The 12,927-nt window shown below is 43.2% G+C and overlaps 1 protein-coding gene across 1 annotated transcript in view; it reads right to left on the reverse strand.

Annotated features, from left to right (window-relative positions):
• The window catches only part of babam2 (BRISC and BRCA1 A complex member 2), a 194,566-nt gene that overhangs the window by 181,121 nt on the left and 518 nt on the right, over positions 1-12,927 (reverse strand). Inside the window, exons 2-3 of the mRNA XM_046366379.1 lie at positions 12,574-12,728; positions 6,290-6,366 (exon numbers count right to left, since the gene is read on the reverse strand). Coding sequence (XP_046222335.1) covers positions 6,290-6,366; positions 12,574-12,710 — 214 coding nt within the window. The 5' untranslated portion in view covers positions 12,711-12,728. The remainder of the gene's footprint in view (positions 1-6,289; positions 6,367-12,573; positions 12,729-12,927) is intronic.

A 12,927-nucleotide genomic window follows, 5' to 3' on the forward strand; every position in this document is an offset into this window, starting at 1 on the left:
TTCCAGTTATTGAATTGACGCTAGTGAGCAACTTCCTTCAATCTGAACTGAGACTCTATCCACATGCTCATCTGACTCTGGGGAAGTAGATAAAGAGCCTTATTGACAAAATACCAAACTATCCCTTTAACTCAAGGATAGTTCAGAATGTTCAGATGTAACACAATTCTATTTCCTTCAGCGCAGGGTGTTTTTGTTCTGTTATTCCCATTTTTATGCCAGAGAGGGAGAAGAGAAACATACACACATGGCAATATTTTTTTCCAGACAGTAGAGGTGTCAAACGGGAGGAGGGGATTTGCCATAAATCTGTCACATAACGCCTGGAAAACAGTTTTTTTTAATTATTGGTCCAATATACTGGCACACACAACATTCTCGGAGGGATCAGGGATCTGTAGAGGGGACTGGAGTAGGGTGTCAGCAATTTGCACTGGACCACCTGTACAACAGTGGAAGCCGCTGAGGGGAGGACGGCTCATAATAATAATGTCTGGAATGGAGTCCATGGAATGGTATCAACCACATGGAAACCACGTCGTTGATGTGTTTGATACCATTCCATTGACTCCATTCCAGCCATTATTTTGAGCCGTCCTCCCCTCAGCAGCCACCAATGCTGCACAAGACGCAACACACACACAGGAAGCAGGGTGGTGAGGGTTTGTTACTAATATGCAGAGTGATACACACACGCACATTGTGCGCCAGGGTAACACCGCCCGTTTTCACAGGTGTTAAAGTTATTGTGGTCACAAAATCCTAACCTCCACAAATCACACATTCTGCCAGCTATGCTGGTTAGGCTCTGGAAAGAACATGCTTTAATGGGCACAGTTTGTGCCGTTCATTGTGTGGAATGCCACCACGATCTTGCACGCTATCGGCAGGCAGGTCCAGACACTGGCCAGGACCCCAAGGCCTTGCATCCTGGACTAAACAAACGCTCTTCCTCAGGCAAAAGAACAGGAAAACATCAAGCAATAAAACACAGCACTGCCAAACTGCCAGGAGCTGGGTCTAAAAGGTTCTCTCCATATATTTTATGTGATTATAGACACTTTTGGAAATGATGATGGGTACATTACTCAATTTGTAAGTCGCTCTGGATAAGAGCGTCTGCTAAATGACTTAAATGTAATGTAAATGTAAATGTATTAACTAATTTGCACACAAATAAACTTGACCTTGGACAAAATACTGAAACAATGAAAAAAGACATACAAGGTGTGGATGCCTATTTAAATGTAGGCTTCTTACAATAAACAAATAATCAGAAGTAGGCTTAGTAAAGAAAAATACTTTGGAACATTTACTGTATATTTGAAAGGGAATTGGAAAGGGGGATACCTAGTTAGTTGTACAACTGAATGCATTCAACTGAAATGTGTCTTTCGCATTTAACCCAACCCCTCTGAATCAGAGAGGTGCGTGGGGCTGCCTTAAAATCGATATCCATGTCATCGTCGCCCGGGGGAACAGTGGGTTAACTGCCTTGCTCAGATGCAGAATGACAGATTTTGAACCCGTCAAACGCTTTTGTATTCATCCAACAGAATATTCCTTTAATTTCAGAGTTATATGAGGGGGAGAACACTGATGATCCAGGATTTTGGGGAAGTGGCCTACCCATACCCAGTCTTACTGCAGTGTCCTAATTGAATACAAAAGACAAATACTGTATGCCAGGGGTGCCTGCTGGTTTTCTGTTTTACCTGATAATTAATTGCACCCACCTGGTGTCCCAGCTCTAAATCAGTCCCTGATTAGAGGCCAAATGGAATAGGGCTGTATGCCACAGTGCGCTAAAGGGCACAGAATAGCCTATACCAGCCAAATGGAATCACTTTCAGAGGCACAGTCCCATACTGACTGATTCACAGTATTTTCATTCTACTCAGTCATGATCTTACAGCTTAAATATTGTGCCAAAGTCTCTGCAAAATGGTTAACCATCTGTTGGAATGACGCAGCTGAGGGAGAATTTGTTGTTGAGAAACCAAAACCAGGAAACAAACAATTTGCCTCAATAACTCCTGATGTTTTTGCACCCATTGACCTGCAGAAAGGTAGTGAATAATAGTCATTACCTCCATACAGTTTTGCTTTTGAGCAGTGGGGCCTACCACTTGTGTTGTAGGCTATATTACCTCTACATTCACAAATGCCAAACACAAACACCTCCTTCCTGGTTTTTCAACCTATTCCTGGGTTAATAAAAATATATGATGTGTGTGTGTGTGTGTGTGTGTGTGTGTGTGTGTGTGTGTGTGTGTGTGTGTGTGTGTGTGTGTGTGTGTGTGTGTGTGTGTGTGTGTGTGTGTGTGTGTGTGTGTGTGTGTGTGTGTGTGTGTGTGTGTGTGTGTGTGTGTGTGTGTGTGTGTGTGTGTGTGTGTGTGTGTGTCATGACTCACGGCCATTCCAGGAAAACCCAATTATGATCATTCCCACCAAAGATTTAATCATTTCAAAACATCTTGTGGGTGCCTGGAGGCATTTTTGGAGCCAACCTTATATGGAAAGCGTCAAATGTGGGACGTCTCTCAAATGTGAGAGGTTTGTTTAATGCAATTCCAGTAATGTCCAGTACACTAAACATCATGTTTATTGTGGGTAAGTAGCAAAATAGAGTGGCTGCCTGTGTTCAAATGTTCCATGCTTTCATAAGCATTGAGCTTATCAAAAGACTCACAACTACTAAACTTGAAACGCTATTGACAAAACAATTTTTAGACGTAAGAAACTATATCTGTCAATTTATTTAAAATACAGTATAAAAAAATAAAAAATATTTCGGTACAGTCATCTTGGAAAGGCGAAAAACACATTGGGTGAAACCAACATAGGCCTATCACAATACTTGTATTTTGATCTACATCCACATTTTGATCTACAAGATTTGATCTAGACTACACCCAGTGGTTATATGAGATGCCAAAGAGTTGATATGAGTTATACAACGGGTGGGTTTATCTTGAATGCTGATTGGTTAAAACCACATTCCAGCCGGTATATATTCCACAAGTTACCACAGGCTAAATCTATGACGTTAAAATGCCCAGTTACTCTGTTCCATCTGACTGTGCAATCCACTGTCTCATCAGCCCAGCCAAGCAATTTATAAATTTGATCTCCACTATAAAAAGCATCGAGACATTATCTAATTTAATTTAGACTAACATTTAGTTTTCAACAGCAGAGATTTGTATAAACCTTGCTGTCTGTCTCTCCAACATTGTTTCAATATTCAAATTCGATCTCCAGCTGTCCCATAGTAATGAACCTGCCTGTCTGTCTGATGAGACGGACAGACAGGTAGTGTTTCTCAGCCAGTCAAAATCTTGAATCAGCTGGCATAATTTTTATGAATAAATACAAAGAAATGTAAATTGAAAAGGTAAAACGAAGTGCAGCTAGTTTGCAGTTTTCCAGCTTCAGCTTGAAGTAATTGTGTTAGCTGTGTTGTTGGCTAGCTCCTCTGAACGACAACAGTGTCCTAACGAGAGAGCACATTTTCTATGTTAGACGAAATTGTGCCCCGTTATCTCATTGTTATGGATGTATCCAAATAAATGTCACTTGAAAACAACTTGAACAAATGCAAATGCAGCCACTCTGCTGTTATTCTGACGTGACTGTAAATTAGCTAAGGGATAAGAACATTGACAGCCAGTATTACAATGGAACATTTAAAACGAATGATTGGGTCACATCCATAGATACAGAACAAAAAGTCTGAACGACTGGGTCGCGTTTCTGGCAACCAAACAGATAGAACGAACGACCAGCCGGCCAGCCGGCTTGGATAACAACCCTAGATTTGTGTCGAGACTATATCTTGTGGAAGGATGAAATACACTGATCAAAAAAATAAAGGGAACACTAAAATAACACATCCTAGATCTGAATGAATGAAATATTCTTATTAAATACTTTTTTATTTACATAGTTGAATGTGCTGACAACAAAAATCACACAGAAATCAAATTTATCAACCCATGGAGGTCTGGAAATTAAAGTGGAAAACCACACTACAGGCTGATCCAACTTTGATGTAATGTCCTTAAAACAAGTCAAAATGAGGATCAGTAGTGTGTGTGGCCTCCACGGCCTGTATGACTCCCTACGTGGGCATGCCTGTGATGATGGTCTCTCCCTGGACAACGCCTGGGCATGCTCCTGATGAGGTGATGTCCCAGATGGTCTCAGGTCTGGGGGGGCCAGTCCATAGCATCAATCCTCCTCTTGCAGGAACCTGGCCACATGAGGTCTAGCATCCGCCCCAACACCCCACATATGGTCTCATCTGACTGACCCACAGGCTGCCAAACCGGCCACCCCACACCATGACTCCCATGCTGGAGGATGTTGCAGGCAGCAGAACGTTCTCCACGGCGTCTCCAGACTCGGTCACGTCTATCACATGTGCTCAGTGTGAACCTGCTTTCATCTGTGAAGAGCACAGGGCGCCAGTGGCGAATTTGCCAATCTTGGTGTTCTCTGGCAAATGCCAAACGTCCTGCACGGTGTTGGGCTGTAAGCACAACCCCCACCTGTGGACGTCGGGCCCTCATACCACCTCATGGAGTCTGTTTCTGACCGTTTGAGCAGACACATGCACATTTGTGGCCTGCTGGAGGTCATTTTGCAGGGCTCTGGCAGTGCTCTTCCTGCTCCTCCTTGCACAAAGGCTGAGGTAGCGGTCCTGCTGCTGGGTTGTTGCCCTCCTACGGCCTCCTCCACGTCTCCTGATGTACTGGCCTGTCTCCTGGTAGCGCCTCCATGCTCTGGACACTACGCTGGCAGACACAGCAAACCTTCTTGCCACAGCTCGCATTGATGTTCCATCCTGGATGAGCTACTCTACCTGAGCCACTTGTGTGGGTTGTAGACTCCACCTCATGCTACCACTAGAGTGAAAGCACCACCAGCATTCAAAAGTGACCAAAACATCAGGAACATAGTAACTGAGAAGTGGTCTGTGGTCACGACCTGCAGAACCACTCCTTTATTGGGGGTGTCTTGCTAATTGCTTATAATTTCCACCTGTTGTCTATTCCATTTGCACAACAGCATGTGAAATGTATTGTCAATCAGTGTTGCTTCCTAAGTAGACAGTTTGATTTCACAGAAGTGTGATTGACTTGGAGTTACATTGTGTTGTTTAAGTGTTCCCTGTATTTTTTTGAGCAGTGTAGTATGAATAAATTAATGAAAATAACATTTTTTTATGAAAATATTTAAATCGTTATTTGAATACGTTGGTAACCTGTTAAAGTGATAATGACCTCGAAACTGGTGTTTGGAGGATTTTATGGCACAGGTGGTGTTAGCCCCGAGACGGCAAACCATGCCAATACCTTTCAGTTACTGCTCCCATTTTTTGGACATTAAAGGCATGTTTCAAACACCGACTTCGAGGGCATTTTCACTTAATTAACTCATTGTATTGTCCATTTTAATGAATGCCAAACCCTTCCAACCCAGCAAAAACAACATTCCCTAGAATATTAACTGAAGATAAACCATTCCACATCAAATAATAGTCTACTGATCAAGATTTCATTACAAACAATACTGCAATATTATTTATTGTAAAACAATACAGTGTATTTTTGCAGAAGCTCTGCATCTGCAATGCAAAGACAACTCCACCTGGCCTCATATGAAAGCATAAGACCCAAAGGCAAAGCTGTTCAGGAAGATTTAGGCTTTCAAATGTTAGCGTAGGCAGGGGACAAGGCAAAAAAAAAACATAAGATTGTTTCTCCCATTAAAAATCCATAACGATTTAAATGTTTCTTCAGCGTCTGCGCAAGTTATCCATTTGCAAAGAAGCACAACTGATCAGTAAATCTGTCCCCAACCAAGTGACAGACGATTACATTTATGTTTACACCAACTACTGATTTAGGTCCCATCTATCACACTGGATTACTAATACATTTCTACCCCTATCAACATAAGCAGGATCAGCTGCCTCTATACACATAGGCTGCATCCTAAATGGCACCCTACTCCCTATTGACTTGCATAGCTAAATTAAGGTTACATTTAAAATAAAACAAACAAAACAAATTGAGTGCACTACTTCGTACCAGAGCCCTATGGGGCCCTGGACAAAAGTAGGACATTATATAAGGAAAACAGTGCCATTTGGGACGCAGATATGACCTTAACAACAGAGCCAATCAGCCCTGACCTGGACTAGATGTTCATGGCACAAATTAACAAAACACATGTGAAGGGAGACAAATAGGGGAGAATGAGACAGACAGACACTGCTTACATTTCAATGTTTCTCCAGCGTAGGGGATGTGCAGTTTGAATCGATCACAACAGGGCCCTGGAGTCAGAGACGTGCATCTGAAGAGATGGGGAAAGAGATGTCAAATTGGGTGTCAAATGAAAGCTAGGAGTAGAGATGCACAATATATCGGTGAACATATCGGAATCGGACAATATTAGCTAAAAATCGTATCGGCCCGATGTCTAGTTTAATGCCGATGTGCAACACAGATGTCAAAGCTGACGTGCAAACCTATATAACGTAGGTACATGACGTAATGACGCCACGTAAAATGTTGTGCTACATGTGCAACACAGCATTCCTAACCTAGCCCACAATGTCTTCTGTGTGGATCGAGCAGTCATTTGAAAGAGCAAGAAAATTTCAGCGAGACAACTCAAAACGCGAAATCCATTAACATCAAGATAATGGAATTCATTGCCCTTGTCGTTCTCTTTCGTGCGTGATGTTGGCTTTCGCCGACTGGTCTTGCACCGGTACACACTACCAAGTGCGCAATTTTTCAGATGTTGCCCTACCGGAGTTACACAGTGACAGAGTCACAGCGATTAGCTTCATGCATACTATGGGACGCCATTTTAGTCTTTGCATGTCAAAAAAGATAGTCGCACTGTCAAAGCCGTACAAAAAAAGTCTGCAAACAAGCAAACACCGGCCACGAACGATGTGTTTACAATACCGCGTTGGTAATAAAGCATAATTTGTTCAACCGCAACTTCTGGGGTAGCTAGCTTTAGCACTAATACAACCAGCCTGAAAAAAATGACCAATAGAAACCTCAGTCATTCTCATTATTCTTAGCAATGATTTAGGAATCCTTGTGAGTATGTATTAGCTAGGTTGGAATAAAGTCGGATATAAACAGTGTAGTTATTGCCTCCGTAAGGCAATCAAACAGGCAAAACGTCAGTACAGAGAAAAAGTGGAGTCGCAATTCAACGGCTCAGACATAAGGCGTACAGTGTGTTTTGAAAGTATTCAGACCCCTTGACTTTTTCCACATTGTCTTACGTTAGAGCCTTATTCTAAAATTAATTGTTTTTTTTAACAATGTTTTACACTAATCAATCAACACACAATAACTCTTTTACTCAGTACTTTGTTGAAGGACATTGGCAGCGATTACAGCCTCAAGTCTTCTTGAGTATGAAGCTACAAGCTCGGCACACCTGTATTTGGAGAGTTTCTCCCATTCTTCTCTGCATATCGTCTCAAGCTTTGTCAGGTTGGATGGGGAGCATCGCAGCATAGCTATTTTCAGGTCTCTCCAGAGATGTTCGATTGGGTTCATGTCTGGATTCTGGTTGGGCCACTCAAGGACATTCAGAGACTTGTCCAGAAGCCTCTCCTGCGTTGTCTAGGCTGTGTGCTTAGGGTCGTTGTCTTATTGGAAGATGAACCTTTACCCTCAGTCTGAGGTCCTGAGCACTCTGGAGCAGGTTTTCATTAAGGATCTCTCTGTACTTTGCTCCGTTCATCTTTCCCTCGATCCAAACTAGTCTCACAGTCCCTGCTGCTGAAAAACATCCCCAGAGCATGATGCTGCCACCACCATGCTTCATCGTAGGGATGATGCCAGGTTTCCTCCAGGCGTGAGGCTTGGAATTCAGGTCAAAGAGTTCAATCTTGGTTTCATCAGACCAGAGAATCTTGTTTCTCATGGTCTGAGAGTCTTCAGGTGCCTTTTGGCAAAATCCAAGCGGGCTGTCATGTGCCTTTTACTGAGGAGTGGCTACTGGTGGAGTACTGCAGAGATGGGAGAACGTTACAGAAGGACAACCATCTCCATAGAGGAACTCTGGAGCACTGTCAAAGTGACCATAAGGTTCTTGGTCACCTAACTGACTAAGGCCCTTCTCCCCCGATTGCTCAGTTTGGCCGGGCTTGGTGGTTCCAAACTTCTTCCAATTTAAGAATGATGGAGGCCACTGTGTTCTCGGGGACCGTCAATGCTGCAGACATTTTCTGGTACCCTTCCCCAGATCTGTGCCTCGACACAATCCTGTATCGGAGCTCTACAGACAATTCCCTCGACCTCATGGCTTGGTTTTTGCTCTGACATGCACTGTCAATTGCAAAGCTTTTTTAAGGACTACAAGCGAGGCAGCACTCACAGTCGGCGCCATTCCTTCCCTGGTGTGGGACCTTACATACACAGGTGTATGCCTTTCCAAATCATGTCCAATCGATTGAATTTACCACAAGTGGACTCCAATCAAGTTATAGAAACATCTCAAGGATGATCAATGGAAACAGGGCGCACCTGAGCTCAATTTTAATCTCATAGCAAAGGGTCTGAATACTTATGTAATTACGGTATTTCTGTGTTTTATTTTAAATACATTTATTAAACTTTTAAAAAACTTGTTTTCGATTTGTCATTATGAGGTATAGTGTGTAGACTGATGAGGGAAATGTATTTAAACCATTTTACAATTAGGCTGTAACGTAACAAAATGTGGAAAAGGGAAAGGTGTCTGAATACTTTCCGAATGCACTGTATATGGCAGGGTCTACGGAAAACTAGCCACATCACGGACACCTAAGTCTTGCTCCCGGACAAACTAAACACATTCTTTCCCCGCTTTGAGGATAACACAGTGCCACCGACGCAGACCGCTCCCAATGACTGTGGGATCTCCTTGTCCATGGTCAACGTGTTAACCCTCGCAGGGCTGCCGGCCCAGATGGCATCCCTAGCCGCGTCCTCAGAGCAGCTGGCTGGAGTGTTTACGGACATATTCAATCTCTCCCTATCCCAGTCTGCTGCCCCCACTTGCTTCAAGATGTATACCATTGTTCCTGTACCCAAGAAAGCAAAGGTAACTGAACTAAATGACTGTCGCCCCGTAGCACTCACCTCTGTCACCATGAAGTGCTTAGAGAGGCTAGTTAAGGATCATCTCCCCTCCACCTCTACCTGACACCCTAGACCCACTGCAATTTGCATACCACCCCAATAGATCCAGACCATACAATCACCATTGCACTCAACACTGCCCTATCCTATCTGGACAAGAGGAAAACCTACGTAAAAATGCAGTTCATTGACAGTTCACTAGCTCAGCCTTCAACACCATCGTAGCCTCCAAGCTTATCATTAAGCTCAGGGCCATGGGTCTGAACCCCGCCCTGTGCAACTGGGTCCTGGACTTCTTGACAGGCCACCCCCAGGTGGTGAAGGTAGGTAACAACACCTCCACTACGCTGATCCTCAACACAGGGGTCCCACAAGGGTGCACGCTCAGCCCCCTCCTGTACTCCCTGTTCATACATGACTGCGTGGCCACGCACGCTTCCAACACAATTATCAAGTTTGCAGACGACACAACAGTAGTAGACCTGATTACCAACAATGATGAGACGGCCTACAGGGAGGAGGTGAGGGCTCTGGCAGATTAGTGCCATTATAATAACCTCTACCTCAACAAAACAAAGGAGCTGATCGTGGACTTCAGGAGACAGTAGAAGGAGTAAGCCCCTATCCAAAAAGCTTCAAGTTCCTAGGTGTACACATCACAGGAGGGCTAATACCCTCTCAAACTTTTACAGATGCACAATTGAGAGCATCCTATCGGGCTGTATCACTGCCTGGTACGGCAACTGCAGCGCCCGTAAGAGCAGGGCTCGCCAGAGGGTGGTGCGGTCTGTCCAAAACATCACCGGGGCACACTACCTGCCATCTAGGACACCAACATCACAGGAAGGACAAAAAGATCATCAAGGACATCAACCACCTGAGCCACAGCCTGTTCACCCCGCTATCATCCAGAAGGCGAGGTCAGTACAAGTGATTCAAAGCTGGGACCTGGAGACTGAAAACAGCTTCTATCTCAAGACCATCAGACTGTTAAATAGCCATCCCCCGGTTACTCAACCCTGCACCTTAGAGGCTGCTGCCCTATGTACATGGAATCACTGATCAATTTAATAATGGAACACTAGTCACTTTAAATCATGTTTAAATACTGCTTTATTCATTTCATATAAATTGGGGCAAAAAAGTATTTAGTCAGCCACCAATTGTGCAAGTTCTCTCACTTAAAAAGAGGAGAGAGGCCTGTAATTTTCATCAAAGGTACACTTCAACTATGACAGACAAAATTAGAAGAAAAAAAATCAGAAAATCACACCAAAGAGCTGTCAAAGGACACCAGAAACAAAATTGTAGACCTGTACCAGGCTGGGAAGACTGAATCTGCAATAGGTAAGCAGCTTGGTTTGAAGAAATCAACTGTGGGAGAAATTATTAGGAAATGGAAGACATACAAGACCACTGACAATCTCCCTCGATCTGGGGCTCCACGCAGTCAAAATAATGACAAGAACGGTGAGCAAAAATCCCAGAACCACACGGGGGGACCTAGTGAATGACCTGCAGAGAGCTGGGACCAAAGTAACAAAGCCTACCATCAGTAACACACTACGCCGCCAGGGACTCAAATCATGCAGTGCCAGACCTGTCCCCCTGCTTAAGCCAGTATATGTCCAGGCCCGTCTGAAGTTTGTTAGAGAGCATTTGGATGATCCAGAAGAAGATTGGGAGAATGTCAGATGGTCAGATGAAACCAAACCAAACTTTTTGGTAAAAACTCAACTCGTCGTGTTTGGAGGACAAAGAATGCGGAGTTGCATCCAAAGAACACCATACCTGGGGGTGGAAACATCATGCATGAGGGTGGAAACATCATGCTTTGGGGCTGTTTAGCTGCAAAGGTACCAGGACGACTGATCCGTGTAAAGGAAAGAATGAATGGGGCCATGTATCGTGAGATTTTGAGTGAAAACCTCCTTCTATCAACAAGGGCATTGAAGATGAAACGTGGCTGGGTCTTTCAGCATGACAATGATCCCAAACACACCGCCAGAGCAACGAAGGAGTGGCTTCGTAAGAAGCATTTCAAGGTCCTGGAGTGGCCTAGCCAGTCTCCAGATCAACCCCATAGAAAATCTTTGGAGGGAGTTGAAAGTCCGTGTTGCCCAGCAACAGCCCCAAAACATCACTGCTCTAGAGGAGATGTGCATGAAGGAATGGGTCAAAATACCAGCAACAGTGTGTGAAAACCTTGTGAAGACTTACAGAAAACGTTTGACCTCTGTCATTGCCAACAAAGGGTATATAACAAAGTATTGAGATAAACTTTTGTTATTGACCAAATACTTATTTTCCACCATAATTTGCAAATAAATTCATTAAAAATCCTACAATGTGATTTTCTGGATTTTTAAAATAATTCTGTCTGTCATAGTTGAAGTGTACCTATGATGCAAATTAAAGGCATCTCTCATCTTTTTAAGTGGGAGAACTTGCACAATTGGTGGCTAACTAAATACTTTTTTTGCCCCACTGTGTGTGTGTGTGTATGTACACACACACACACACACACACACACACACACACACACACACACACACACACACACACACACACACACACACACACACACACACACACACACACACACACACACACACATACAGTATTCTACTATATTTTAGTCAATTCCCCAGCAACATTTCTCATCTTAATATTAATATATATATATATATTTTTTTATAATTAATATAATATTAATATAATATATATTTCTTAAATCCATTCTTTTAATTTGAGATTTGTGTGTATTGTTGTGAATTGTTAGATACTGCCGCACGATTGGAGACCGCAATAACATCTGCTAAATATGTGTATTTGACCAATAAAATTTGATTTGAAAGATAAGCAACCCCATGCTTCAGCCTATTTCTTTATAGTCACTGTGTTGCATCAGTTGGGCTACAGGTGATAATGCTTATTGCTAACAGCATACACGATAATATGGTTCAATATGTTAAAATAATTTTACCAAATAATTTTACCAATATGATATTGGGCTCTTTCTGGAGGTGGAAATTATAGGGGTCCTGTAGCTCAGTTGGTAGAGCATGGCGCTTGTAACGCCAGGGTAGTGGGTTCGATCCCCGGGACCAGATGGTGTCAGCATAATTAGATTTTCATTCATTTTGGAGTAGAACGTCCTGAGCGCCTCAGTCCTTCTACATAAAAATTAACTGGGGACACCAGCCCCACTCTTCTTCATCAGTACTCGACAGGTAAAAGTGAATTCACACATCCGTCATATTGCTTTCACCGATCATATTTTCTAAAATTAGTGCACATGAAAGAGAGGATATAAGGAAGAGAAAACACTTTAAACTATTGAACTGCACCACATAGTTTAATATTAAAGGGTCACAGACTGTCATTAAGCAGAGGAACTCACCCAGTCTTGAGGTCTGTGACACGCAGGCAGTTGGTAGAGTCAAGGCCCACTCGACCATTCCGCACCACACTGCACAACAAGGGGCGCAGCTCAGGAGAGATGCGATTCAGTGCAACCTCAGGGGACATGCTGTTCATCTTCCACACTCAAGTTCTCTGGAAACAGCCCAAGACAGAGACCAAAGGAGCTTGCCATCATTAACGCAGTAAACACATCATTCAATCTCACAATGCATTGACAGCTATAAAATACATATTACTGAGACAATGCTCTCATGACAGTATGTCATGTGTTCTGCAAGCTATGGTCAGTTTGTTAGATTAATCAATCACAGGCACTGACATTTTGATATAG

This window comes from Oncorhynchus gorbuscha, linkage group LG10, assembly GCF_021184085.1.
Source record: "Oncorhynchus gorbuscha isolate QuinsamMale2020 ecotype Even-year linkage group LG10, OgorEven_v1.0, whole genome shotgun sequence".
NCBI classification, from domain to species: Eukaryota; Metazoa; Chordata; class Actinopteri; order Salmoniformes; family Salmonidae; genus Oncorhynchus; species Oncorhynchus gorbuscha.